The sequence below is a fragment of the Pseudorasbora parva genome, chromosome 14 (genome assembly GCF_024679245.1).
Source record: "Pseudorasbora parva isolate DD20220531a chromosome 14, ASM2467924v1, whole genome shotgun sequence".
In the NCBI taxonomy this organism is placed as follows: domain Eukaryota; kingdom Metazoa; phylum Chordata; class Actinopteri; order Cypriniformes; family Gobionidae; genus Pseudorasbora; species Pseudorasbora parva.
Window position 1 is genome coordinate 16939159 of NC_090185.1, and position 27612 is coordinate 16966770.

At 37.3% G+C, this 27612-nt stretch overlaps 2 protein-coding genes and 1 non-coding gene across 6 annotated transcripts in view; 1 reads left to right on the top strand and 2 right to left on the bottom strand.

Annotated features, from left to right (window-relative positions):
• The first annotated feature begins 7588 nt into the window (after positions 1-7588).
• Positions 7589-10794, top strand: LOC137040219 (keratin, type I cytoskeletal 19-like). The gene is made up of 8 exons (XM_067415674.1): positions 7589-8077; positions 8376-8458; positions 8735-8891; positions 9425-9589; positions 9678-9803; positions 10015-10235; positions 10342-10394; positions 10536-10794. Exons 1-8 carry the CDS (start codon positions 7655-7657, stop codon positions 10640-10642), a joined length of 1335 nt encoding a protein of 444 aa, XP_067271775.1. The 5' UTR covers positions 7589-7654; the 3' UTR covers positions 10643-10794.
• Positions 10795-11054: 260 nt separating this feature from the next.
• Positions 11055-27612, bottom strand: part of ptpn4b (protein tyrosine phosphatase non-receptor type 4b) — a 42982-nt gene continuing 26424 nt past the window's right edge. For all 4 annotated transcript variants that reach the window (XM_067415670.1, XM_067415668.1, XM_067415669.1 and 1 more), the window contains exons 16-27: positions 22003-22162; positions 21843-21923; positions 20733-20789; positions 20355-20511; positions 20092-20264; positions 18407-18497; positions 18259-18320; positions 18012-18158; positions 16846-16974; positions 16617-16765; positions 16383-16518; positions 11055-13762 (exon numbers count right to left, since the gene is read on the bottom strand). In XM_067415670.1, the coding sequence (XP_067271771.1) occupies positions 13664-13762; positions 16383-16518; positions 16617-16765; positions 16846-16974; positions 18012-18158; positions 18259-18320; positions 18407-18497; positions 20092-20264; positions 20355-20511; positions 20733-20789; positions 21843-21923; positions 22003-22162 (1441 nt within the window). In that variant the 3' untranslated portion in view covers positions 11055-13663. The remainder of the gene's footprint in view (positions 13763-16382; positions 16519-16616; positions 16766-16845; positions 16975-18011; positions 18159-18258; positions 18321-18406; positions 18498-20091; positions 20265-20354; positions 20512-20732; positions 20790-21842; positions 21924-22002; positions 22163-27612) is intronic.
• On the bottom strand, positions 27048-27122 carry trnaa-agc (transfer RNA alanine (anticodon AGC)). Its single transcript has one exon. It is a non-coding gene; the product is annotated as a tRNA-Ala (tRNA).

The following is a 27612-nucleotide window of genomic DNA, read 5'->3' on the forward strand; positions in this document are numbered from 1 at the left end:
CGTCCTCAAGCGTGGAGAAACCCATGGCTATCGATCTCAGCTAATACAGATATGATCCAGAATCAGATTCGGAGGCTGAAATAAATTGAACAGGAGAAACGGCAACAGCAGGCCGTCCGTCTCTGTGGGATGTACTGTATTTAGTGGCCTGTCAACATTTGTGTGTGTTTACTCGCAGTTTATGAGGACATGATTCGGTTTATGGACTATTGTATACGACTAAACCTTAGCAGTAGCAAGCAAAACGGTTTTGCACGTCAGACTAGTGTAACGTTATACAAACAATGGAGTAACCGTTAGCGCATTTGAATGACGAAGCACGCGATCGTGTCGTTTACTGATGTTTACTCATGCGACGATAGCCAATAGCACAGACATTTGAAGCAGTTTTTCTCACCGGCTGCTTCCAAAGCAGGACCGAACCTTTATCGTTGGGACCGCTCCGTCAAAAACACACTTCTTTGGTATGATTTGGTGAAGTCCTGACAGCAGTGACTTGCTGTGCTGAAGCGTTGAAGACATTTGATGTCACAGACAGGAATAAAGTGGAGCGCGGAGGGAGTGTATGGGCGTGCATTTCCTCTCTCGCTCTAGTCACTCGCGCGCACCCTACCAGGAGAAGAGCCCGTACGGCCCATACAAGGACCTTCCGCTCTAGTAACGTCAAGCCGACCCATACTCGAAAAAAACTCTCCGAAACTTGTGAGGAACCGGAAGGAGTATTTTTAACACAGAAATACTCCATCAAACGTCCAACATTAGTTTTTGAAACTTTGTCTATGATTAGGATGGGAATCCAAGTCTTTAACAGTGTAAAAAGCTCAGTATGCATGAAACAGCATTTCTCACGATTTACAAATTGTTGGAAATATTTTGGATAATGTAAGTACTCAACTAAATAAAATATATAACACTGGCCAATGGGTTTTTAGATAGACCTATTTTACTGACAAAAATGTAAATAGTGCACCTTTAATCAAGACGGACTAATGGAGAAAGTTAGCCATTAGCATTAGTATTAATCTGATGACTTTGTTTTAATCAAGAAGGAATGATACATGGATAAAGTTAGCCTTTAGCATTAGTGTTAAACTGGTGTTTGTTTTAATAAAGAAGGACTAATACATGGATAAAGTTAGCCTTTAGCATTAGTGTTAAACTGGTGTTTGTTTTAATAAAGAAGGACTAATACATGGATAAAGTTAGCCATTAGCATTAGTGTTAAACTGGTGTTTGTTTTAATAAAGAAGGACTAATACATGGATAAAGTTAGCCATTAGCATTAGTGTTAAACTGGTGTTTGTTTTAATCAAGGACTAATACATGGATAAAGTTAGCCGTTAGCATTAGTGTTAAACTTTGTTTTAATAAAGAAGGACTAATACATGGATAAAGTTAACCTTTAGCATCAGTATTAAACTGGTGTTTGTTTTAATAAAGAAGGATGAATACATGGAGAAAGTTAGCTGTCAGCATTAGTATTAATCTGGTGAGTTTGTTTTAATCAAGGAGGACTGATACATGGATAAAGTAAGCTGTTAGAATTAGTGTTAAAGGAACACTCCACTGTATTTAGAAATAGGGTTTATTCAATTTCTTTCCTACATTTAGATATGTGGGCAAATGCATTTTTGTCTCAGTGCATGCATTGTTATAGTTTGGAAGGGTCGCTGCTATCTTAGCTTAACATAATGAATGGAAACTTATGTTGCCAGCTAGCATGTGGTAGCTAGCATGCTTGGGGGCAGAGATATCACGCAACACATTGCGAACGCTCAACAGCCAGAGGACGTGAGGATGAGAGCCATGATATATCTGCACACAAGTAGCAGTGCTTCGTATGTGCTGCTTCCCCATTATATAGTCCCAAATCAATATCTGTCTAGGAAGTCGCCCAATCTTAATCTGCATCGCTATTTGTAATCATTGTGAATACGCAGGCCACAAGAAGAAATTAGGTGTTTTACTGGGGGGATCACTTTTACTCGTGACATGCTAGCTGGCAACATAGGATTCCATTCATTATGCTAAGCTAAGCTAGCGGTGACCCTGCCAAACTAAAACAATGCATGCACCGAGACAAAAATGCATTTGCCTATACATATCTAAATGTAGGAAAGTAGTTTAATAAGCCCTATTTCTAAAAACGGTGGAGTGTTCCTTTAAACCAGAGTCTTTTCTGATCAAAGAGGTCTATACCAGAAAGTTACCCATTAGCATTAACATTCAACTGATGACTTTTCTGATCAAGGATGCAGCCCCACGTCTGGAAAGTTATTAGTTATTAGGTAGCTTTTAAATGGTCTTTTGTGATCAATGAGGTACAACAGCTGTGAATATGATCTATTTGCATTGGCATTCAACTGTTTAGTCTTTTCTGATCAAGGAGGTCTATTACGGCTGAAAAAAAGTTAGCAGTTGGCATTAGCATTCAACCGGGTAGTCTTGTCTGACAACACCTGGAGAAAGTTTGCTATTATAGTATTAGCATTCAACTGGTCTGATAAATGATATTAGTACTGTTGCTATCTGAATTTCCCATGTAAAATTTGAAGGAAAAAACAGTTGAGAGCCGTTTAAAAAAAAAACTTAATTTTACACTTCAGTTGTTTTCTTAGAGCTCAAAGAAATAATTCAAAGAGATGCTTCAATTAAGCCAGAATTGTTGGGTAAGATAAACAAACACTCAAACAGGATTAACTGAAAAAAGGCAAAAATGCAATCAAAACAAGCTGTCAACGTTCTTTAGCTGTTAAATGACTCCAGCAAAGTCACCTCATTATCTTTCATGATACATCAGTCAAAACAAATATTCATGTCTCCCACTGAAAACGCACATTGCTTCGCGAACATGAAACATCATCCCGTTCGCCTTCTTCGTTATCGGACAATGTGACTGCGTGACCGCACTAACCACACGAAACATCAAAAGCCATGAAAAGAACAGCAATATCACAACAGCCACATCAAAAGGGACATATTTAACAAAAAAATAAATGCAGTCAATGAAAAGAGACCATGACTTTGTACATTATTGAAAGGGTTCCATACTCTCTCTCTCTCTATATATATATATATCTATATATATAATATAAAAATGAAAAGATTGCTCTGTGGTCCAGTACTGATGCCCAATGTTGCTGCTTTTGGCAGTGGACAGGGGTCAGCATGGGCACCCTGACTGGTCCGCGGCTATGCAGTCCAACAAACTATGAGATGCACTGTGTATTCTGACACCTTTCTATCAGAACCAGTATTAACTTCTTGAGCAGTTTAATACAGTAGCTCGTCTGTTTGATTGGACCCCATGAGCCTGCCTTTGCTCCCCATGTGCATCAATGCCCCTTGGCCACCCATGACTCTGTCACCGGTTCACCACTGTTCCTTCCTTGGAGCACTTTTGATAGATACTGACCACTGCAGACTGGGGAAACCCAAGCAGTTTTGGAGATTTTCAGAGACTCTGACCCAGTCGTCTAGCCATCACAATTTGGTCAAACTCGCTCAAATCCTTACGCTTGCCCTTTTGTCTGGCTTCTAACACATCAACTTTAAGGACGAAATGTTCACTATATCCCACCCACTGACAGGTGACGTGATGAAGAGATAATCAGTGTAATTCACTTCACCTGTCAGTGGTCATAATGTTATGCTTGAGCGATTTATATACTATATGCACACAGTATTATATATATATATATATATATATATATATATATATATATATTAGTTAATTAATCTGAAAAGAAGGTATTAAATATGCTTTAATACATCATCACTCAATTAACAGAGTGACCTCATGATGAAGAGGAAATCAAGATTGATTTGTTATACTAAATGATGACCTCATCATAATTATCTTGGTATTTAAAGATTTATATAAATCATACATAAATCTCCATGAGAGTGTACAATATTACATTAGCATTTAAAGTGATTAAAATGAAAACTGGTTCTTTCGCACAAAAAAAAAAAAAAACCCAGCAGGTCAACAACAAGCTTCAACCGCAATGACGTGCCAGCTGTGAGCCCAGAACACGGATATCAATCAAACATTTGCATGTTAAGGGTTTAAGTCACGTTTTGAAGTGAAACCCATCACAGAAGAAATCTTTCATTTATTTTGACACTGATTGGCAGTCGCTCCGGGTGAGAAAAGAGACTGCGAGTCTCAGAAAATAATTATGTAAAGGAGTGTCTATGATGATTAAATCCAAAACAAGGTTGGGCACATAAGTCAAACGACACTTAAGACTCGTCAGACAGGTCTTTGTGATGAAATGAACCGTTGGTTTTTGGCTTACCGAGGCGTTATGTTGACCTTTCCACCACATGACCTTTACTATGTAAACAGAAGCGGTGACAGTTTTTAATATTTGGGATCCTCTCCGACAGGCGGTCGGGTGGAAAGCTTGGACAGTTTTTAATATTTGGGATATTAAAAGCTTGGATAGTTTTTAATATTTGGGATCCTCTCCGACAGGCGGTCGGGTGGGAGAAAATCACTTGTAAATCCTCAAACACTTATTTATAGTAAACTGATTTAATGTTTATGCTTGTGCTGAAAAAGCAATCCAGTGAGCTTTCTGACGCAATATTTTGTTCTTTTGATTACCTTTTACCCCTACCGGTATCAGCTTACCTACACGAAACTGCGGCCCAGTATCGCATGTACACCTGAATACTGCAAATTATTCATTCAAAAGGTCATTTTTTAGTCAGAGGACAACACTAACCACAAAAACAAACATCTTTATACATAAATTATGACATATTATAAAATATTATTGGGGTACTTTCTCTCATATGGTCATTCTGAGATGCTAATATGCTAAAAGATATAATTTATGCTGATATTTTTTGTTTATTGCGTTATTTATCATTAATTATTGAATTATTATTATAATTATTATTATTAGAAGTGGATGTAATCATTTTAATGTATTCGTGATCACTTTTTTATTGCCAAAATGTGTGAAAAGCTTGTAAGGAAACTAAAAAAACAACCAAAAAAAAAAAACCTACCCTTTCCCCAACTTCCTAGGTTGTCCATTTACATTCAAGTCCTCCTGGGAAGTTTTTATTTACGAGGTGGGAAGTCGTTTTTACGATGGCAAGTAAGGTAACGTTTTTTTATTTGAGTCAAATATGGACAAACCCAACTGTTGGGTTAAAAATGTATTTCATAAAAAAAAGAATAAAAAAAAGAAAGTTAAATGACGAAGAAACTACGCCTATGTTTGCCCATATTGGACCGAAATTTGGGTTGAGCAACTTTTTTTTTTTTTTTTTTTTTTGTGTAAGATGGCGGTGTAGACTATTTTCTCTTAATTCATTTATTAATGGGTTGGCCATATCGTTTGCCTCGGTTTGCCCATATCGGTCAAATCCCACACCTGGGCACTATACTTTTTAAATACATTTTTGCACCATTTTGGACTTTATGTTAAAAGTTCTCCACAAAATATCCTGCAGTTTTTTGTTTGTCACAATCCATAAAAATAAAAAGCCAATAGATTAAAATGAAAATAATTTAGTGCACCATAGGCCTATCCTAGCCTATAGGGAACGGGATTAAACGAGAAACGTCTTCAGTTTACGGTTTATTTCCTGAGAGCCTCTCTTCTCTTGTTGTTTAATTTTTATTTTTAAATTCACTTTCATACGTTCTTTATTTTGCTGTAGGCGAATCAGTTTCATATTTCCAAATATTTAAGTTCCCCCTTGTTATTATATTATAATATCCCCCTTGACATGACAGTGTATTGCCTTCAAGTGCTACTGGATTATCGTAAATAGCAAATAGTTTCCTTGTTAAAAATTGTATGAACGATCTCTCAAGTAAAAATTTGAATGGGATGAGCTCATAATCACGCGACTTCAGTGGGAAGTAGGGATTTTCCCATAGCAAGTAAAGACAGCATTAGGCTAGCCCAACAGTTTGTCTTCTTTTTATTACAAGTCATTTATGGACATATTACAGACTCTATTTTAGAGAACGCTAAAACAATTCTTTACAAAATTAACCACGATAGATTTAGCAGGCTATACCAAGTTTTTTTTTAAGTTTTTTTTTTTTTAGGCTACTTAAGTAGGTGGTTCATTTCGTAAGGGTTACCTGAATCAAAACAAAAGATACAAATGAGTGAAACCGCCACCCCCGACAAGATTAAAGAAATTCATGACTCCAAAGCCCATATTCAAAGGGAGCGTTGACGCACGAGAACGATGACGAAGCAAGAAAGTGTGTGAGAGGGGAACGACGGTCGGACTGACCGACGTTCATGAGATCCTCTTGAAAGACGAGTCCACTTAAACGCTTAAGGAGACGTGGATTTGGTCTGGATGAAGTGAGCTATGCGGGTGGAGTTAAAAGATAACACTGAGAACGAGACACTCCCTCATCAGTCTACGAGGAACGAGGGAATTAGGCTACGACAGGTATGACAGAGAGAGAAATCACAAAGGGAAATGTGAAAGACAAAATAATCGCGCACACAGACATGCTTCGGTAGGGAACACGATCATAATTGTACCTCACCTCACGGCGTGCCCAGGACATAATCATATAGACATAACTCGAAAACATAATTATATGCCTTAGGGCTGGTTAAAGTGCACTTTACAATAGGTGGATAATGAACCTAAATTGCTGGGAAAAAGTAAAAAAAAAAATCACTTTGCCATGCACCTGCAATTGAACGAATTACCTTCACATATTTCATATTTTCCATGGAAGCTTTCATTATGAAGCTTGTTTAAAACCATTTAATGGCGCAATAATGGTGTAGCAGTTAATCTAGTAGCTAACACGATCAATGACTAAAGTATGGCCAGTTTTATGGCAATCAGCAAATCAAGCATATTCCTCACACACTTTCACATCTAAGCAGGGCGTGGAGTGACAGTGATAATGAACTAGTAGTTTAAAGTCCTCATTCTACACATACCGAAGAGGGCAATCGCCTTATCACAGTCGCTGTAGGCTACAGGTGTATGGAAACATTTTCATTTTTATACATTTGTATAGCCTAGTAGATTGTATAATAATAGGCCATAGTAGATAGTATAAGTAGCCTATACATAGTATAGGCTATACATTTGATTTGTTGGATTTGGTGTCATAAATTTAAAAACTAAATAAATATTTAATAGGCATATAAATATAAAATGTATTCGCAATAGTACGTGGTTATAAAACAGCATGCATGCAAATTATAATTATTTTAAAAATTATTTTACGCAATAATTCAGAATTATAGGTTATTTGAATGCATGAACTACTGACCTTTTCAGCTCTATATCTTATTTTAATCACTCTTACTGTAACTGTCGTTAGAAAAGTGAAACTCGTTTCGTTTAGGTAGGCTACATCCTTCCTGACCCATTCAATCTTACAATCAGGGGAATTAATATTCATCCCTAAAATCATGTCAGTCAGGTTAAGTGTGCCTCGGGCTCTCTGTCCTGGGCCTTTTTACAGGCACACCCCGGACACACCTTTTGATGCTTTTCCGATAACCATTACAGTAAATAGGCTGAAATAACCCCACCCTCTTTGGTCAAACTATATAAAAGAGCCTCGGCTCTCCAAAACCACTAAGCAGCTGTCAGAGGTGTCCAACAAAGCGCATAGGCAACAGGAACGGAAACCATGACTCAGGTTACTCAGTCTTTTTCCCGCAAGAGCATGTCTAGCTCCAGCTCTCGCCCCTTCTCCTCGCACTCTCTGAGCGGAGGATACTCACAGCGCGTCGCCGTCGGTCGCGCGCCAAGCGTCTACGGGGGTGCAGGGAGCTCCGGCGTGCGCGTTTCTTACGCACAGAGCCACAGGGGCGGTTTCGACCTGTCCAGCGCGCTCGGCGGGGGTGACAATGGCTTCGGTGGGGGTTTCAACGAGAAGTCAACCATGCAGAACCTCAACGACCGTCTGGCCACTTACCTGGAGAAGGTGCGCTCTCTGGAGAAAGCCAACGCGCAGCTGGAGCGCCAGATCCGGGAGTGGTACGAGAAGAGAACCCCTATCTCCAGAGACTACAGCCACTATTATGTCACCATTGAAGAACTGCGCAAAAAAGTGAGTCATTTAACATTATATGGTTATATAATTTATATTATGTTGAGTGGAATAAGTTATCAGAGTTCTTATCAAAAGGGAGTAAACGATGAACGAACTTTATTACACTATACGACTTACATACATACATGTAGTAGTAGTATGTATGCATGTATGCATGTATATATATATATATATAAGTAGTATGTTTAAGTGTAATCACCATATGTTTACTTTAGTCTGAGTCATAATAAATGTCTGAGAATTTTATCTTCATATGCTGTAACTGAATCTCAATTCTTCATCTGTTCGTCTTCAGATCTTTATCGCCAGCCAGGACAATGCCAGAATCATCCTTCAGATCGACAATGCCAAACTCGCTGCAGAAGACTTCAGAGTCAAGTTAGTACAACACAGAAAAACTTCTACCCTCAAATTCCCTCCTTTATAATCTCTTTTCATGATGTTTGTACTGGTTTAAATATCATATCCCATTGTAGCACTTCAACTGAATGTCTTATTAAACCAGCCTAGACCAGCAAACCAATCCAAGATGCTTTTTTCCCCCAGCATGATTTCCCCTTTTTTATGTGCTTGTTAATGTCCAAACCCAACATTTGAACACTTCAGTTAATCTGACTACCTGTCCATTAACATCGCTATTCTTGCCGGCTTCAGGTACGAGAACGAGTTGGCCATGCGCCAGTCTGTGGAGGCAGACATCGCCGGCCTGAGGAGGGTTCTGGATGACCTCACCATGACACGTTCAGATCTCGAGATGCAGATCGAGGGTCTGAAGGAGGAGCTTGTTTACCTGAAGAAGAACCATGCAGAGGTGAGATCAAAAAAACGAATTTTGGCCCTCCAGGCAGGGCAAACCTGGTGGAGCGAGGCAAGATCTTCACCCAATGATCCACTAGACAAATAATCTTCTCTAACCAAGGGCCATTTTAAACGTTATATGCTCCATTAGAAATGCTAGTCCTGTAATTTACCATTTCTTGAAGCCATGAAATTCTTTGTATTATGTTCAAAGTTTAAAGGTGTGGTCATATTTTTAACCATTGTTGGGTGTAATACAGTAATTCCAGCATGATTGGGGGTTCTGCACACTATTTTTTAAGTTGGCCAGTTTTTTACTATGCGTTTGACAAGACTTTTTTAGTACACGAAATGTTGCTAATTCTAGTCACGGAAGCCAATTTGAACGAGTCAACTTTTTTCACCCTTTCGCAAAACTCCCAATCGTGAACATTCCTATCGGAATGATTCACCATCAAAATTGAGCCCACCTTAAAAGTCCAATTCCAACTTTTCAAACCATTCCCCAAATTTTTTAATGCTAACAGCTATACCATTGATCTGTAGGAGCTCGCAGCTCTTCGCGCTCAAATGTCCTCCAGCAGCGTAAACGTGGAGGTCGACGCCGCGCCTCAGCAAGACCTGGCCCGCGTCATGGAGGAGATCCGCCAACAGTATGAAGGCATCACCGAGAAGAACCGCAGAGAAATGGAGGCCTGGTACAAGGGCAAAGTAAGAGCTCATTCTTAATAATCCGCTCTGCGATAGCCAGTCTGTACACCATCAGCTAGATTTTGACCTCAAACCTCTTTCCCCGCAGTTCGACGAACTGAACAAGACGGTCTCCGTCAAACAAGAAGAATTCTCAATGTCACGCAATGAAGTCAACGAGCTCAGGAGAACACTGCAGAGCCTGGAGATCGAACTACAGTCGCAACTCAGCTTGGTAAAAGTCTCTCTTTATCTTACTATCTAGATCCAGTACCACTAGGGGGAGCTTTTTTTTGATCTAATAAACATAGCCGCACCCCTAATTATTATTCTATGCCGAAATGTATACTAGCTTTAATTAACACCATTTAAAAACATTAGAGGGCGCAATTTAATATGCATAGACCCGCCCACTCACTGTTTTTCTTTGCTTTATGATACGACAGAAAGCAGCTCTGGAGGGCACACTGGGAGAGACAGAGTCACGCTACAGCATACAGCTCAACCAGCTGCAGGTCGTCATTAACGGTCTGGAGGAGGAGCTTTCCCGGATGCGAGTGGACATCGAAAGACAGGGCAGTGAATACAAACTGCTTCTGGACATCAAGACCAGACTAGAGATGGAGATCGCCGAGTACAGAAGACTTCTGGACGGAGAGGACATTCAGTAAGACTGTTTTTACAAATAAATATAGAAACAAATCAACTAAACATTGTATTAAAGATCACAAGAGTTGTATGAATTTTAATATAACCCCTTTTTTTTGTTACAGGAGACAGACAATCAAAGTTGTAGAGGTTGTAGCTCCTCCTCCTCCTCCCAAACGTAAGTTTTTTTAAATTGAGAAAATATATATATACATTTTTACATATATCATAATTTATTATGGTAAAATATGGTTAAAATAATAAAATATATAGCAATATATATATAAAATATAAATGCAAAATATTTTTTCTTCTCCAGACGAACCTGTGGTGACCAAGCGCGTCCGCACCGTAATCGAAGAGGTGGTTGATGGGAAGGTTGTTTCTCGCACAGAGGACGTTGATGTCGAGGTCATGAAGAAGTAAATATCGCAACGAAATCCATAAAGTCGGCAATAATTGAATCTTCAGCCTAAATACGGCTGAATAAATTAAATTAAATTAATTATCTCTGTTCAACACCTCATGTGAAATTCTAAGAAAAATAAAAATAAAAAGACAAGCTGCGAAATGAAAAATGTTTGTTCTTTCATTCTTGTGGAAGGTCGATATTTATCACGAACAACTCTGAAAAAAGGAGTTTGAGCTGTATTATATTTGATTTGACGTGCGTCACAAGCGCCACAATTTCAAAGTGTACGTCAGTAAGAAACAAAACATTCTGTACAAAAGACATACTCGCTCTCTCAGACATACACACACAAACACAACTGTGAGATATACAAACATGATCATTTCTTCTCCTTTTCTGACGTTTTAAAAACAAACATAAACCACGTTATCTTTTCAGAACACTTTTAATATATAACATTGTATTTACAAATATTTCACATATGACACTATGTAGTTAAGAGCCCCCCACAGGTGTCTGTATTTGACAAAATGTTCAACATAAATAATTAAACAACATATTTTCCCCCACACAATAACAGTATAAATTCTACAGTAGCACAGCTGACCATCACAGTCAGTTGCAAAGTGCTGTCCTTTTTTCGTTCGTTTTTTTTCTCTCCGTTAAATACAAAAATACCACCACTCCCGACGCAACGTCGGTAGTAAATTTCTAGCTGCTGCGCTATAACGACGTACACTGAAGCTAAATCAGCTCACATTCAAAACGGTGGGCGGGATTGGTCCTTGACGCCAAATAGTTTGCGCAATGGCACCGCAAAACATTGTACGGGGGAGGGATGTTCGTAAAAACGGTTGCAAACAATTAAAGGGATAATTCACCCAAAAATGTATATCCTGTCATTAATTATTCCCCTTCATGTCGTTCCAAATCCGTAAGACCTTCGTTCATTTAACACAAATTAAGATTTTTTAAAAATGAAATCAAAAATCTTTCTGACTGCCAATAACAGCAACACAACGCAACCAATTTCAAGGTCCAGAAAGACATTAACATATTCCATTTGACTCCAGTGGTTCAACCTTAAAGTTATGAAGCGATGTCTTTGGCGCTGACACGTAAGAACTGCAACGGTGTTGCTGACGGAGGAGCCAGCCAATAGTGAGACGGCGTCCTGATTAATAATGAAAAAATATATATATTTCAAGCTAGCTGCCTCAAGAGGGAGCAATTTGCGCAATTTAATATGCGGACGTTCTGATGTAGAACCCGGAAGCCTTGCACTGTGTTTACAATGTGAACAGCGTAGGAGACTGACATGGAAGAGAAGAAATTGTTAAATAAAAGAATTATTTATGCGCACAAAAAGTATTCTCGTTGCTTCATAACATTAGGGTTGAACCGCTGTAGCCAAATGAACTATTTTACTGATGTTTTTACTACCTTTCTGGGCCTTGAACGTTGTAATGGCGTTGCGGTCTATGAGGGGGTCAGAAACCTCTCAGGTTTCATCAGAAATATCTTCATTTGTGTTCTGAAGATGAACGAAGGTTTTACGGGTTTGGACATGAGGATGAGTTATGACAGAAATTTCATTTTGGGTAAACTAACCCTTTAAGATGGTGTCACAATAAAAAAAATTTTGCTCTATAATTCATACATATCCTTTCCCTTCAGAATAAGAACTTCATGTTTTGCAAACGAAAAATTTGCACTTGTGGTGAATAAAACGCTAAAGTGGCCAATGAGTTCTGTAAATGCCATCATCTCTACAGCCATAGCAAGTACTAAATGAACTATGACCACCTTACGAGTATATTGCAGGTAATAGCTAACAGGTGACTAGAAGAGGAGATATGGATAAAGCATAACCAGTATCTTCAGAGAGGAGAGCAGATTTTACCACTCAACAAAGAACACAAGCATTCATACAGGGTGAACCATTTAATTCTGAAGGTAATTGTTTTCTTACAGTAGAAGATTTGAAATTTTGATTGTAAACATGGAAGAAAATTGAGACTATGTGACGATCTTTAAGCCGGCCAGAGAGAATGCTAGACTAAATCGTACGTTAAACGTTTCATTTGCGTCCAAGCTAATTGTAAAATCACAGCATTAATTTCTAAAATAAAATGCTTCAAAGATCCGGCAAACGTGGATCTGAGAGCAGAACAGCTGCCTGATGCATATTTAACAATACAAACGGCAGGCGTTTTACGCACTATACGTAGCCTTGCGATAAATAGCGATTAGCCAAAGCGACGCACCGATTGGTTTTAGAGGCAAACAGCTGTGAAATTTGGCAGCAAGAAACATCTCCACCATGGCTCATTTTCAACGCAGCTGGTGCCTGTTAACGTCACTAAATTTAGAGAGAACCGTATCGAAGTATCGAAAGTACTTTACGCGAGTCGAAAGTACCTCGCGGATAACCTCAAAATCTTCAGGGTAAAAACGAATTAAATGTGTACCAATAAAAGCTTTAATCGATGGACTGCTTTTGTTTGACGATTAAAAAACAAACAAAAAAAACTATGTTAACGATTAATGTTTTAAATGTTAAAACAAAACAGTCACAGTTAAGAAAAGGGAAGAGAATGGGGCGAGCACCTGTTGCTTTTTAAGTCAACTGTTAAAAAAACCTCAAAACAAATAAATAAACTGTTAAATGTGAAATGCTGTCGTTAGTTGCAAGAGTTAATAATTCTGACATGGACTGTGGCTCATTTCAGCTTTTGGCACGAAAGCAAAAGCTCATTTCTTTCTCCGACCCAAATAATTAACATTATTAACAGTACCTATTAATCAGTAACCTGATACTGCGTTTTTGTTTTTTTCTTTCGTAAAAACGGAAAATCCCCTCAAGTCATTGTTTGTCGCTGTAAAGTGCAATAGTGCTTTTTCGTCTGTATTCTAGCTTGCAGGCAGTCATGACCACTGCCTTCCAGCAGGGGGCGACAGCGAGCTGAGTGCAGATCTCGCAGGCAGTAGTTGTAAATCACAGAAGAAGCTCAGAAAACGCTGAAAGGTGGTGTTCATTCTTCCTTTTCGACCGGAGGCTCAGTCTCGCACGGTTTTACAATCTCCTCTTCGTAAACTTTCAGAATCGCTTCACAGACGAAACGGTACTGGCTCTGCAGACAAACAAAAAGGAAATCCAGTGACTAAATAATAAACAAGAACAAAAAACTACCAGATCATTTAACGCAATCTGGTTTTGCGTCATTTGAGAGTCTATTAATCCACCAGGTGAGAGCTAGTCGTTGGATTAAACCTTAAACGCATACCTCGGGTCTTCAGTGACCCGGGATGTCACTCACTTCCCACACTTTCCTCTGAAAGTTAGACATCAACCTTCTAGTATTCCTCAATCAATTATAAACAATATAATAAACTGAATGATAAGACATGTATTCAATTTTTTTTCTTTTGTAAAAATTGTAATGGGTCGCTAACGACCCGAGGTGTGTAATAGTGTAAGTATATTTTTTCTGCACATTTTTTTAAAATCTTTGTCGACTGAACAGGTGGAAAGGTAGAGATCCATACGTGTTAGATATAGATCCGGGTCGCAAAAGACCCGAATATGTAATAATGATTGGTGAAACATTCATGCATTACCAAAGATTGTGTGGTTTGTAGCTTCAAAGCTTCAATATTTATAAACTCAGATTGAGATATTTGATAGCAAGTCAACTATGTAGCTCATGGTAGAAATTTTTGGTTTGGATAAAAGCATTAGTCAAAAGAATAAACACTTATCTGTCCTAAACGTGAATTGTCAATCAAACCGTCTCTTCCTAATTAAAGGGGCTTTCACACAGGGTTCTTCAAGGAACTTAGTTATAGGAACTAACCATCAGGGCGGTTTCCCAGAAAACTAAAAGTTCCCCTAGGGGCATTTGCCTGGTTGCATTCACACTGCCAGTAGGAACACTGAAAACACTGCACTTGTTGTGATTTTTTTTTGACAGCGCTGAGAACTCCGGAGCCTGAGCACAGCTCCCTTATTCTCAGCCTTCATTAGTTTACGATCTGTTTAACAGTTCAGTTCTAATACTTACAAAGAAAGTAAACAGAATATGAAAGTGTAAGCGTTTGCTATGTGGTTGATGCCTCTAGCTGATTAGAAATACATAATCATGTTTCGCTTAGTCCCTTCAAAGTTATGTTGGACTTTCTCCTCAGTGTAAAGGTTGTTTTATCTATCAATGTTTTTCATGTTCATAGAGTTAGTTTGTGGAAGAAATATATAGGCTATAATCTGTGTGTACACAGCTTTTTTTCCCTTATTCTTTAAAAAATATATATTTTATTAAAGGAAGAACAGTGACATTACATACAGATAAAATGAACAATTTTATTGTGCAATTCTAAAATATGAACAATTTAAATTTTAAGTTCCTTTTGACTGTACCCTCAACCCATCCCAGAACAGTTAAAATAAAAAGTATTAAAAAAATGTGAACGTGTGAACATATGAAGTGTAAGCAGGAAAAAAACACATGAATTCTGATATCCTCAGATCGGATTCAGGGCTCACTCATATGTGGTAATAAATCCGAAATATGAATCGGATACGTGCATTTGCGTCTGCCACGTAAGCTGTCCAATCGGATATTCCCCAGTAAATGCGAGTTGTACGTCATTAAAAAAGGGACAGAGGCGAATGACGTCAACTCAGGTGGACACGAACTGCGATCAAGGGCTCTCCTCTTTTTTTCTGCCTTACGAGAGCAATGTTTTGCTGACCTTTAAAAATGTGTGGAAAAAGTGCAGAAAGCAAAACTTTGAATAATCATTTTGTCTGCGCCCATTGCATATCGCGCCATTTTACTTCCATTCCGGTTAAGAACGTATTGGGCTGTTTCGCCAGAGGTCGTCAAAAAAAAAAATCGGATATAGTCACCAAATTGTAATTGTGCATAAAGACCTGCTGTGTAAAATGTGGCCTTATTTGTTCAAAAGTGTAGGCATTCATCATCATATATAGGAGTTACACCCTTTTCAAAATATGAGATCATTGGATTCCATACAGAATAAAAATGTTTGATGGATCATCTAAGAGAATATTTAATTTCCGCCAAATTCAAGAACAGCATTACATCACTAAGCCAGCGTAAGATTAAAGTTGTTGTTGTTGTTTTTTTTCAATCAAGTAATATTCTCCTTCGATCCAAAAGACATGCAAAAGCACAAGCATCTTGACAGTTTTTAGACATGACCACACCTGGCTCAGGTACTCCAAAAACAGCCATTTCTAATATCCTTATTATATATCCCAAAATTTTAAATATAGTTGTCGAGTAACTAAGCAGTCTGGAGAAAGCCCAAAATACATGAGCCAAGTCTGCTTTAGCAGAACGACGCCGTTGACACGTGTCTTCTACATTAGCGTAGATCTTGGACAGTCTAACCCTACTGTAATAGTCTGTGGAGGACCTTGAACTGAATTAAACCTGAATTAAACCTAAACCTAAGCTTTTTAAAAATGACGGGTGCTGGTGTTTCATGTGCATTCGGCCAATCAGCATAGACTTGTGTCACTGGTAGTTCCTATTGTGCTGGGTTAGACCCTACTCTAAAGTAGGAGCTAATTTAGTTCCCCCTCCCCAAAAAAAAGGTTTCTAGAACTAAAATAGTTCCTGCGGTGCGAACATGCCAAAAAGCAGGTACTTCCGCCATTATTTCTAGGAAGTATGAAAGGGTTCCTCTGCAGTGAAAGCCCCTGTTCTCATGGACTAGACTACTCACAGGAGTCTGGATCATCATGGCACGCTGGTCTCTCATGGTTCTGACGATGTCTAAGGGATACACCGACTGACCATTCTCTATCAAACACATCGCTGTCTCCATAGTGATAAGCACCCCGGTGCGACCAATCCCGGCGCTGAAAGAGAAAGGGGTGGAGTAAATAAACAAATCATGGTGTTTTTTTGTTTTTTTTTGCTTGCAAGAGATTCTGTCAGGACATTTTACAGGCCTGACCTGCAATGAACCACCACCGGATCTGGAGCGTCGGCTCTTTTACTGCGTACTTGACTGACAAAGTTCAGGAAGTCCGACGAATCATCTGGCACGCCGTGATCGGGCCACGCCAAGTACTGCATCTGACAAATCTGCCTTTCTTCTTTACTCTGTACAATCATCCAAAAAGACATTAGCACATGCGTTTATTTACACTAATAAATAAGCAACATTGAAACAGATGTGTCACCTCCAGGTGTGAGAGTGTCAGATCTCGGAGCACGTACGCCGAGTTCCCTTCCTCCGACACGCAGGTAACCTGGAAACCTCCATAGGTGCCACTTGCGGAAACATTTGGCCAGTATTGATGACATTTCACCTAAAACAGAAAATGTCAAATATACCATATAAGATAAAATAGAAAATAAAAATAAAAATTCTGCCACACATTTTGATGATTCAACAACAATTAATGTAGGGCATGTCTTGATTTATCTGTCAGGATTTGAGTGCATCGTGAGACTTTGGAATACCTCAGGCCATCATTTCATTGGTTAGTATTGTGGCCCCACCCTCAAGGCCTTGATTATGTCAGCAGAAAAGAAAAGTTGTTTATAAGGGGCCGTTTACACAACAGTGTTTTCAACTAAAAACAGAAGAAGAAAAAAAAACGCATTTTGGCCATTCATTTAGACGACAACGGCATTTTAGGGGCGTGAATGCGCAAACTTTTGAATATGGGGTTCAAAGTGCACGTTTTTGAAAACGATAACGTTAGCGTCTCCGTGTAAACAACAAATGCGCATGCGTATTACGTGTTCAGTCTTTAGGCACGTAGTGTTTCTTTACAAAGTGACATCGCCATCTACTGGCCAAATATGAATAATAGTTTTTAGTCGTTTTCGCAGATCTGTGTGCACAAAGGAAAAACCTTTCCGTTTTTAGCATATCGTTGTCATGTAAACGTGCCCTAAGTCTGCGAAAATGTTCACATTTTTATTAATAAATATATTAGTTTGACACACCAATAAATTTGTAATTTATGAAATTTGTAGATAATGAAATGTATTAAATCATTATTTGTTGATGTTGACTACTTATAATTTATAAATATCAATATATATAAAAATATTAGATTAGATTAGATTCAAGTTTATTGTCATTACACATGTACAACGCAACGAAATTTGTTTGGAGTAAGCCATTTAAAGCTATTTAAAGTACCGCCACTATTATATAAAAATATCATTTATAAATAAAAAAATATTTTACTTATACAAAATACTTAAACTTAAAATATTATTAGGTAAATAATTATTAGTAAATTAAATGAATAGATACAAATTTTTACCACCTTTATGTGTGTGAATATACATTTTTATTTAAATTACATACAAAAAATATATATATTCATACCCTGCCACGTTCAACTTGTGTTGTGAGCATGACCACAAGGGTGGCGCTCTGTTCCCACACCATCTGCCAAAAGTCAGAGCAGGTACCAGGAAGTGGCCCTTGGCAGGCGATATACCGCTTTACTTCAGCTTTACTTGGGACTTCCATCTGAAAACACACACACAAATATATACAGATTATCACTCTCTAAGAACAAAACATTACCAAAATAACTTCTAAATAAAAATGATCAGAGAAGGCGGCTCACGTTGATGAAATTTGCATTGATATAATCATCCGTCCCTTTTAATACAACTCGAGTGGTGTCATCTGTGGCACAAAATAAACTGTTATGAATGTCCAGCTAATCATCAAAACATGTCTGAGTCCAACACAAACACAAGCTGTGCACTCACATGGAGAAATATCCCGATAGCGGTTTTTGGAGACGTTTTGTGGCAATCTGGCGCATGACATGGGCATCCCAGGACGTTTCCTGTACAGTTGCTGTAAGAGTAAAATACATATTTGCTATCAAACAAATGTTTTTGGATAATTAAATGAAAAGACAATTTCCGCCTATATTAAGACACTGGTGGAGAAGTTAACAAAAAAAACTTGAATTTAACTAGGTATGTTATTGTGCAGCATTAGCGCGTTTCTATCATAACCTTATTATTGTTAATAGCCAAGCTAAATTAAGCTTTTGGTTAGTACAAGTTCATGACATCATAACAGTAAGCTAACAGGAAATAATTGAGACAGACGGAAAAGAACAGCAGGAAATTATGTGACTAGAATGTGATTCAGCCAACAAACCACAGCAGGTGAACGTTTATAAATGTATATATATATACACACACACACACACACATCCTAATATTGTGTTGGTCCCCCTTTTGCTGCCAAAACAGCCCTGACCTGTCGAGGCATGGACTCCACTAGACCCCTTGAAGGTGTGCTGTGGTTTTGATAGATACTGACCACTGCAGACTGGGAACACCCCACAAGAGCAGCAGTTTTAGAGATGCTCTGAACCGTCTAGCCATCCCAATTTGGCCCTTGTCAAACTCGTTCAAATCCTTACGCTTGACAATTTTGAAAAACATCCAGTATGCGGCAGTCCTGTGGGGCAAAAATGCCTTGTTGATGTTAGAGGTCAGAGGAGAATGGGCTGACTGATTCAAGCTGATAGAAGAGCAACTTTGACTGAAATAACCACTCGTTACAACTGAGGTATGCAGCAAAGCATTTGTGAATCCACAACATGCACAACCTTGAGGCGGATGGGCTACAACAACAGAAAACCCCACCGGGTACTCATCTCCACTACAAATAGGAAAAAGAGGCTACAATTTGCACAAGCTCACCAAAATTTGACAGTTGAAGACGGGAAAAATGTTGCCTGGTCTGATGAGTCTCGATTTCCGTTCAGACATTCAGATGCTAGAGTCAGAATTTGGCTTAAACAGAATGAGAACATGGATCCATCATGCCTGGTTACCACTGTGCAGGCTGGCGGTGGTGGTGGTGTAATGGTGTGGGGGATGTTTTCTTGGCACACTTTATGCCCCTTAGTGCCAATTGGGCATCGTTTAAATGCCACGGCCTACCTGAGCATTGTTTCTGACAATGTCCATCCCTTTATAACCACCATGTACCCATACTAATAATGCACCATGTCACAAAGCTCGAATCATTTCAAATTGGTTTCTTGAACATGACAATGAGTTCACTGTACTAAAATGGCCCCCACAGTCACCAGATCTCAACCCAACAGAGCATCTTTGGGGATGTGGAGGAACGGGAGCTTCGTGCCCTGGATGTGCATCCCACAAATCTCCATCAACTGCAAGATGCTATCCTATCAATATGGGCCAACATTTCTAAAGAATGCTTTCAGCACTTCAGCACCTTGTTGAATCAATGCCACGTAGTATTAAGGCAGTTCTGAAGGCGAAAGGGGGTCTAACACAGTAATATATTATATATATATATATATATATATATATATATATATATATATATATATATATATATATATATATATATATATATATATATATATATATATATAGTTATTGTGTGCCAGCTAACTTACATCAAACTGTGCAAGCACGGTACCGCTGGAAAGACCGTCTTTCAGCAGCTGTATTGAGGACCTCAAACTATCAGCCTCTGAGTGGCTCTGCTCTAGACCGGATGTCTCCGAAATGTACTGGAAATCTGGCTCCAGATCCAACTTCTCCTGTTCCTCGTCCACATCATAGATAGCTAAAGGAAAAGGAAGGAGAGAAAGTGAGTGTATTATATATTTTAAATATAATTCTCACTATTTTGGAGCACCATCTGGATGGATCGTACCATTGGGTCTCACAAGCAGGATTAGCTCTCCTGATTGGTCCTCACAGCTGGCCTTAATTATCATAACCACATCATCGTGAGTGTGCTCTGATATATCGCGGCCGTTAATCAGCACGACCTGGTCGCCCTCGTTGAGGCGCGGCATACACATATCAGCCTGTGAGAGGTCAAAGGTCACAGATAAAGGGTTAGGGTGAGAAAAACAGTGACTAGTCAAAAATCAACATGCATTCAAAATCAAATTAAATGATGTTCAAATAACAAACTGAATTTAAAATAGTTTAAACTTCAATGTTCCTGTCGGAGCTAAGTGACTTTATTAGGACACGTCACCTGACATCAAAAGAAATCTGATCCAACTGTGATGCATAAACTTACTGGAGTTCCTGGAGCCACACGGGACACTATGATGGGCATCCTCTGGTCAGCGCCACCCTGTGGATGAAGAAGAGAATTGTCTATCAATATATAATTGATATTTGAGTATATTGAAAAAAACAAATGAATGAATAAATAAATACACATACATTATATATATATATATATATAAATAATGTATGTGTATTTGTATTTATTACTTTTGATATATATATATTTATATATACATATAAACACACACACACACATATGTATATACACAAAATATTCAATAATATAAAATATTTTCATATGTACTGAACTGTCAAAATCAGTATTGTTTTTTGAAATTATACACACACATACATACACACACAAAATTATATATATATATATATATATATATATATATATATATATATATATATATATGTATATATATACACTTTATATAATTATATATTTATATATATATATATATATATATATATATATAATTATATATATATATATATATATATATATATATATATATATTTTTTTTTTACAAATATTTTGAATTTTGTTTAAAAATAGTAAAATAATTAATATTAAATAATTATTTTAATAATAATTTCAATATACAAAATTTTAATATGAAATGAGCTCTTATAAAATTGTAATTAAAATAATACTGTCCATGACAAAAAAATCTAGATACTTATATAAATGCACTTTTTTAAATAAAAACATTTTTATCTTACATTTTATTATCTACATCTATATCCATCCATCTATCATATCTATCATATAGATATATAGTCTACATACATATTTATACCTAGAATTACTGTCATTTAATTTCTTATTATCAATATTATTATTATCAATATTATTGATTGTAGAATAATAATCTTTCTGAAATCAACAATCATTATTATATTTATTTTTAATTCTAGTTAAATTGAAGCTAGACCACACTGATAGCATCCTATCTGCTATTGACCTAAACCATTCTGTCAGATAGTTAAACAACATCCAAAAGATGCTTTTATAAATGTACATCCATTTAGAATTTGCATTTATAAATAAGACTAAATTCAATTTTAGCTTATAAAAAGTGCAATCATAAAGTTGAATGATCAAACGCACCTTAACGTTAAACCCAAATCGTCCGTTTTCATCTGGCCTCATTTTAATCAGAACAAGATTGTCATGAGGGACGGCTCCATTCTGTGGAAACAAAGGCAATCGAGATGAACAGAGATGAACAAGCACATTTAGTGTGTGTGTGTAAGACAGTTTTCCTCACCATGCTCTTTCCCGACGTCGCAGGTACATTATATAATTCGCTGAGGTGGTCGTCCAACTCGTGCTGAGACTGTGATCTGCCGTTGTGGGTCAGAGGGTCTTTTCTGGACTGTTTTGGGGGCAGAGCGGGCGGCTGCTCATCGGCTGTTACATCGGGAGACCTGAAAAAAAGAAATAATGCAAAATACATCACATACTACATTTGTGGGGTCAGGGTTGATAACCAAAGTAATGCATGATCAAATTTGACAAAGATCTCAAAGTAATTTAAACAAATATGTATTATGGAAAACACACTTATTTAAGAGTCCATGAGTTATATGAAAGAGTGCTTGTGTACGTGTATAGCGCCATCTGTTGCATTTTTTGGAGAAATACACATCACATCTCTTACATTAGTGCTACCTTGAAACACAAAATGCTGTATTTATAACAAAATATTTATTGGTGAACATCCTTAGTTTTAAATTCATGTTCCCTAATAATCTTTAATCAAAATAATCCTCCCTCCTTTTTTGCAGCTCTCCTCTGATGATACGTTTACTGACGAGAGGGCGGAGCAACCTGCCACTCACATAAGATCGACCAATAGCAAACCACAACCATACAATCAATTCCCCAGGGACAAAATGAATGTAGGAATCACAACATTATGAATATTAATAACTCCTCAATTTGACATAAATAAGTGATGAGAAAGTTGAACGGCTATGATGAATATGTTCAATCACTTACTATAAGAAATATAAGAAAAATCCCTCACATTTAGCACTAGACAGGCAGAAACAAATGTCCAATAATGAATAATATCCAATACGGTTGAAACCCTTTTTTTTATATATACCTTTTTGCATTTTTATTCTAGCAAAAGTAGAGATGTGAATAGCGGATGAGGATTTTTGCCTTTACAGACAGCAATTTCAAGCAGATTCAATGTTTTTTGAGCCAATCATAACTAGACATAACTTCAATTTCACTGTTTTCTTCCAAGTCTAAAATCTGACATTTTTCACAAGCCAAGTTCTTTCCATGACCGTCCATGGGAACCTTGCCTGTAAACAGGGATAAACTGAACCGTTAACCATCCAAGAATCATGGGTAAGATGATCTGATTCTCTCATAATCATTTGCAGACTTTTCATAAAACGCCGTAGCCTTGGCAACAACGATGATTTATGTTCTGTAAGTAAGTGGCAGGAGGCATGAGCAGTGCTGTATATCTGCTGGGTGTTTAGTGAAGATTTCCAACAATTCATCAAAGCTCGCCGTATTTGCATACCAGGCGGAGAGTATTAAGACCCGGGACTGTTGCTCAGAGAGAAGCCATGTCTGTGTACACACACACAGACACACACACACACACACACAAACACACACACACACACTATGAATGCTCAGATTTCAAGCATGAAAGCCCCTCTGCTCTGCAGTCTACAGACAGCGCTGAGCTCCGCGGCCTCCAGGACATTTACATAAAAAAACAAACGAGGCGGAAAAAAATAACCAATTCACCGTTAGAACGAAGACCAGGATTGTTTCAATTGTCAGGCTTTGTCAGGGAGAGATATCGGATTCGTCTTTTGTCTTGTTTATCTGTGGGCTGTGACAGTTGAATGCCGAGTCAAAAACGCATCGTGACACTAAATCGACGAAATGAATGAAGGTTGGTGCTAGAAAGCGTACAGTTTTAGGTCAAGTTGTCTAATCCACTTAACGTACAAACTTGTCATTTTTATTGTAGAAAATTTTAACTTTTCAAACATTACTGATTAAATGTATAAACTAATAATAAAAAGTTATTAGATGGGTCTTATATTGAAACTATAACTTTTTCTCGCAAACAATGAGTTGCACAAAATGAATAATGTAGGCTAAATGGCATAGTTTGCTTAAAAATGGTTACAATATAAGGCTGCAATAACTAGGCGATAAAATAAGAAATAATATTAAAATTGCTCAGAAATGTCACGACCGATTAACTGCAACATTTTATGTGTAAAACACAAACTTGCGCATTAAATTTAATGCAATATTTGCCACATGTTTTTACTTTCAGTAAAAAAATGATTAACAAAACGTTAGGGCCACAAATACATTGCAATAAAATTGATTCAAACATTTTAATAGGGAAATGTAGTCCAAATGTAGCTTCACGTAAGGCAGCAGAAACTAAGAAATATAAACCCATTAAAACAAAAATGAAAACTGTTAAAAAAAATGCCATTTAATTATGTTTTTTTTGTTTGTTTTTTCACTCACATTGTAACAATTTTTGCACAAAATATACAGATAAGCACAAATTAGCAATCTGTATCCAATTAGTCATTTACACAAACAAATTTAAAAAAGTAAATGGTTGTTAGTAGCTTTTAAAAACATTTAAACTGAAAGAATGTTCAGCTTTTTAAGTGTTAAGCAGAGTTGAGGGTACCAAAAATCGAATCCTATATGACAACAAACTCCTAAAAACGAGGGAGAAACATAGAAAAATGTTTAAAAGTCTAATAATATTTTCATTACATTTATGAGCACTACAATCTCGGAACAAAAGACACGCGTCAGTTTAACACAGAAAGAATAAAGGCGTGATAATTTATGATCGTTTACACAGTGCTAATTCATGTCACTAGAGTATGTGAAATATGTCCATAAAAACTGATCAACTGAATTTTTACATCAACTGATTATGATGTAAAAAGTCATAATTCAAAAAATAAGATAAAGGTAATTATGACATTAAAAAGTAATTATGATAAAAAGTCCTAATATGATGTACTCCGTCATAATTATGATAAAGAGCCTAAATTATGAGATTATTAGAAATTTAGGTACATTTATTATGTCTTAATGAGGTACAAAATTAAAATTATGAGATTAAAAACTCAAAATTATGAGATTATTTGAGATTGAGGTACTGTTATCATGAAAAAGTCAAAATTTTATGTACTCAGTCATGAGATAAGACAAAATTATGTACTCATATTTATGAGATAAATTACATTATTATATACTCAGTCCTAACAAGGTATGATATACATTTGAAATTGAGATACTGTCATAATTATGAGATTAAAAAGTTAAAATGATTTACTCAGTTATAATTATGAGATAAAATATAAAATTATTATATATTCAATCATAATAATGAGATGTGCACACTCTTAATGAGGTACACAATTGAAATTATGAGATTATAAACTCAAAATGATGAGAGAATTTGAAATTGAGATACTTTCATAATTATGATTAATTATGATAAAAAGTCAAAATATTATGTACTCAGTAATGAGATCAAACAAAGTGATGTACTCAGTCATAATTATAAGATAAAAAGGTAATAATTATGAGATAAAGGCTAGATACTATGTACTCAGTTCTAACAAGGTATAATATAAATTTGAAATTGAGATAGTCATAATTATGAGATAATTATATATAGTCATAATAATGAGATTTGCATAGTCTTAATGAGGTACAAAATTGAAATTATGAGAATTTGAAATTGAGATACTGTCATTATGATAGAAAGTCCAAATATGATGTACTCAGTAATGAGATGAGACTAAATATTATGTACACAGTCCGAACGAGGTATGATATAAATTTGAAATTGAGATAGTCATAATTATGAGATAAAAGATTCAATTATTATATACTCAGATATAATTATGAGATAAAGTCAAAATATGATGTAGTCAGACTAAATATTATATACACAGTCTGAACGAAGTATGATATAAATTGGAAACTGAGATAATGTCAAATTATAATAAGACAAAATTATTATGTACTTAAGTCATAACTATGAGGTAAAGTCAGAATATGGTACTCAGTCATAATTATGTACAAGTCATAATTATGATATAAAAGACAAAATTATTATGTATTTAGTCATAATTATGAGGTAAAAAGTCAGAAAACGATATAGTTCAAGTAAACATGCTTCAGTCCGTATCTATGATTGCTGTTCAGTTCTGCGCAGAAACAGCTCTCATGCAAAGTCATATTTTCCATGTGTTGATAGTCAAACTCCAGCTCTGACAGCCTCGTGGGGAAAATTAAACAACATGTTTGTGCTACTGTGCGGAGGAAACGTACACTTATGGCACGTGTCCGAGTGGTTTGAATTCTCTGCTGTGATGTGATGAACGATTGGGTTAAAAGAGTTCATTCTCATGAATAATGTGGAGAAGCACTCAAGAACCGGATGGTGTAGAATCGTTCTCTCCAGCCCAGGCAGCCAATCACACAATCCGGGATAAACGCTTCAACCTCCGATTCCAGCTCCAGCTTTGCTTTTTAACCCGGATTCAAACTAAATTGCACAGAAAAACTAGCCTGGATGTCAGTCGAACTTAGCCCCGCCCACAAATTGTTTAGGTCTGGCAGTTCGGTCTGGCCTCGCTCCATAGAGGAGTAATTATCTCCGAACAGAAACTGTTCGGACCAATGAAATCATCAGGGCGGGCTTTAGACGATGACGGACAGATGATCAACAGTAACGTAATCATGCACGTCATCAAAGGAGCTTGGATTACATTTGTTCGAATCCTAAACGGAGAGCTTGTTTGTCTATGCCTTCACCTTCACAATTTCTCTCAAATATGATCATGTTGGGTAAGTACTCTGTGCATCATTAAATTATTTCATTTTTTTACAACACCGGCAAAGATTGTGTATTCCAGCCTGATTCCAGCGCGCGTGCAGACAGTGTTGCCAAGTTTTTACAACAAAACCCACCAATTACTAGCCCTAAACAATAGCTTCTCGGGGGGTTCTCCGGGAAAAAATGACATTTGGGGGGTAAAATGTGCGTTATTTTGGCAAGGTTGCCTGCTAAAATTCACACTCATGGGTAGTCTCACATAATAGTCGCTCCAACCGGTGGACATAGAAAACAACCCGCGGAGAAAACGCGGACTTGGCAACACAGTGCAGTTGAATTATGTTGACATTTACATTTACATTTATGCATTTAGCAGACGCTTTTATCCAAAGCGACTTACATTGCATTCAAGGTACACATTTTACATTATTGTCAGTTCTTGCTTTCCCTGGGAATCGAACCCATGACCTTGGCGTTGCTAGCGCCACGCTCTACTGGTTGAGCTACAGGAAAGCCATTTGACAATGCGTCGCTTCGTTGCTCTGATTGGTTAGGTCTATCCAATTGACGTCTTTTCTGGTTCGGTTGAAATGCCCCATAATCACAGCCCAATGGAGCAGTTTCAGACTCATATTCTGACTAGAATTGAGTATGACCACTAGCCTGACAAGCCAGACCCACATCAAGATGTTTGGTCTGGAAACTCACCATTGACAGGGCTCAATCCGAGGGGCGGGATAAACGGTTGTCTTTCAAACTCCCTCTGCACGCGATAGGATAGCGCTACACCAACCAGAGCAATGAAGGTGAAACAGAGCTTGTTGATAGATTAAACATTCGCCGTATCCGGTCGGCTAAACTCCGAACACATCTTCCCTTTTTAAGAATGACTTCAGTGCCGTTCTTTGTTCTTTTCTCAGAGAAAAGCTTAACTCCAAGTCTTTCAGAGTCGTGGTCAAAGCTGATTCGAAAGACCGCCGCCGTTCGCCAGTTTCTGTGTTTGCT

Excerpts from the sequence above, each read along its gene's own strand:
- LOC137040219 (XM_067415674.1), top strand. The coding sequence starts at position 7,655 with ATGACTCAGGTTACTCAGTCTTTTTCCCGCAAGAGCATGTCTAGCTCC. Across the intron at positions 9,590-9,677 it reads AGGCCTGGTACAAGGGCAAA|TTCGACGAACTGAACAAGAC; the intron begins GTAAGAGCTCAT and ends CTTTCCCCGCAG. Across the intron at positions 9,804-10,014 it reads TACAGTCGCAACTCAGCTTG|AAAGCAGCTCTGGAGGGCAC; the intron begins GTAAAAGTCTCT and ends ATGATACGACAG.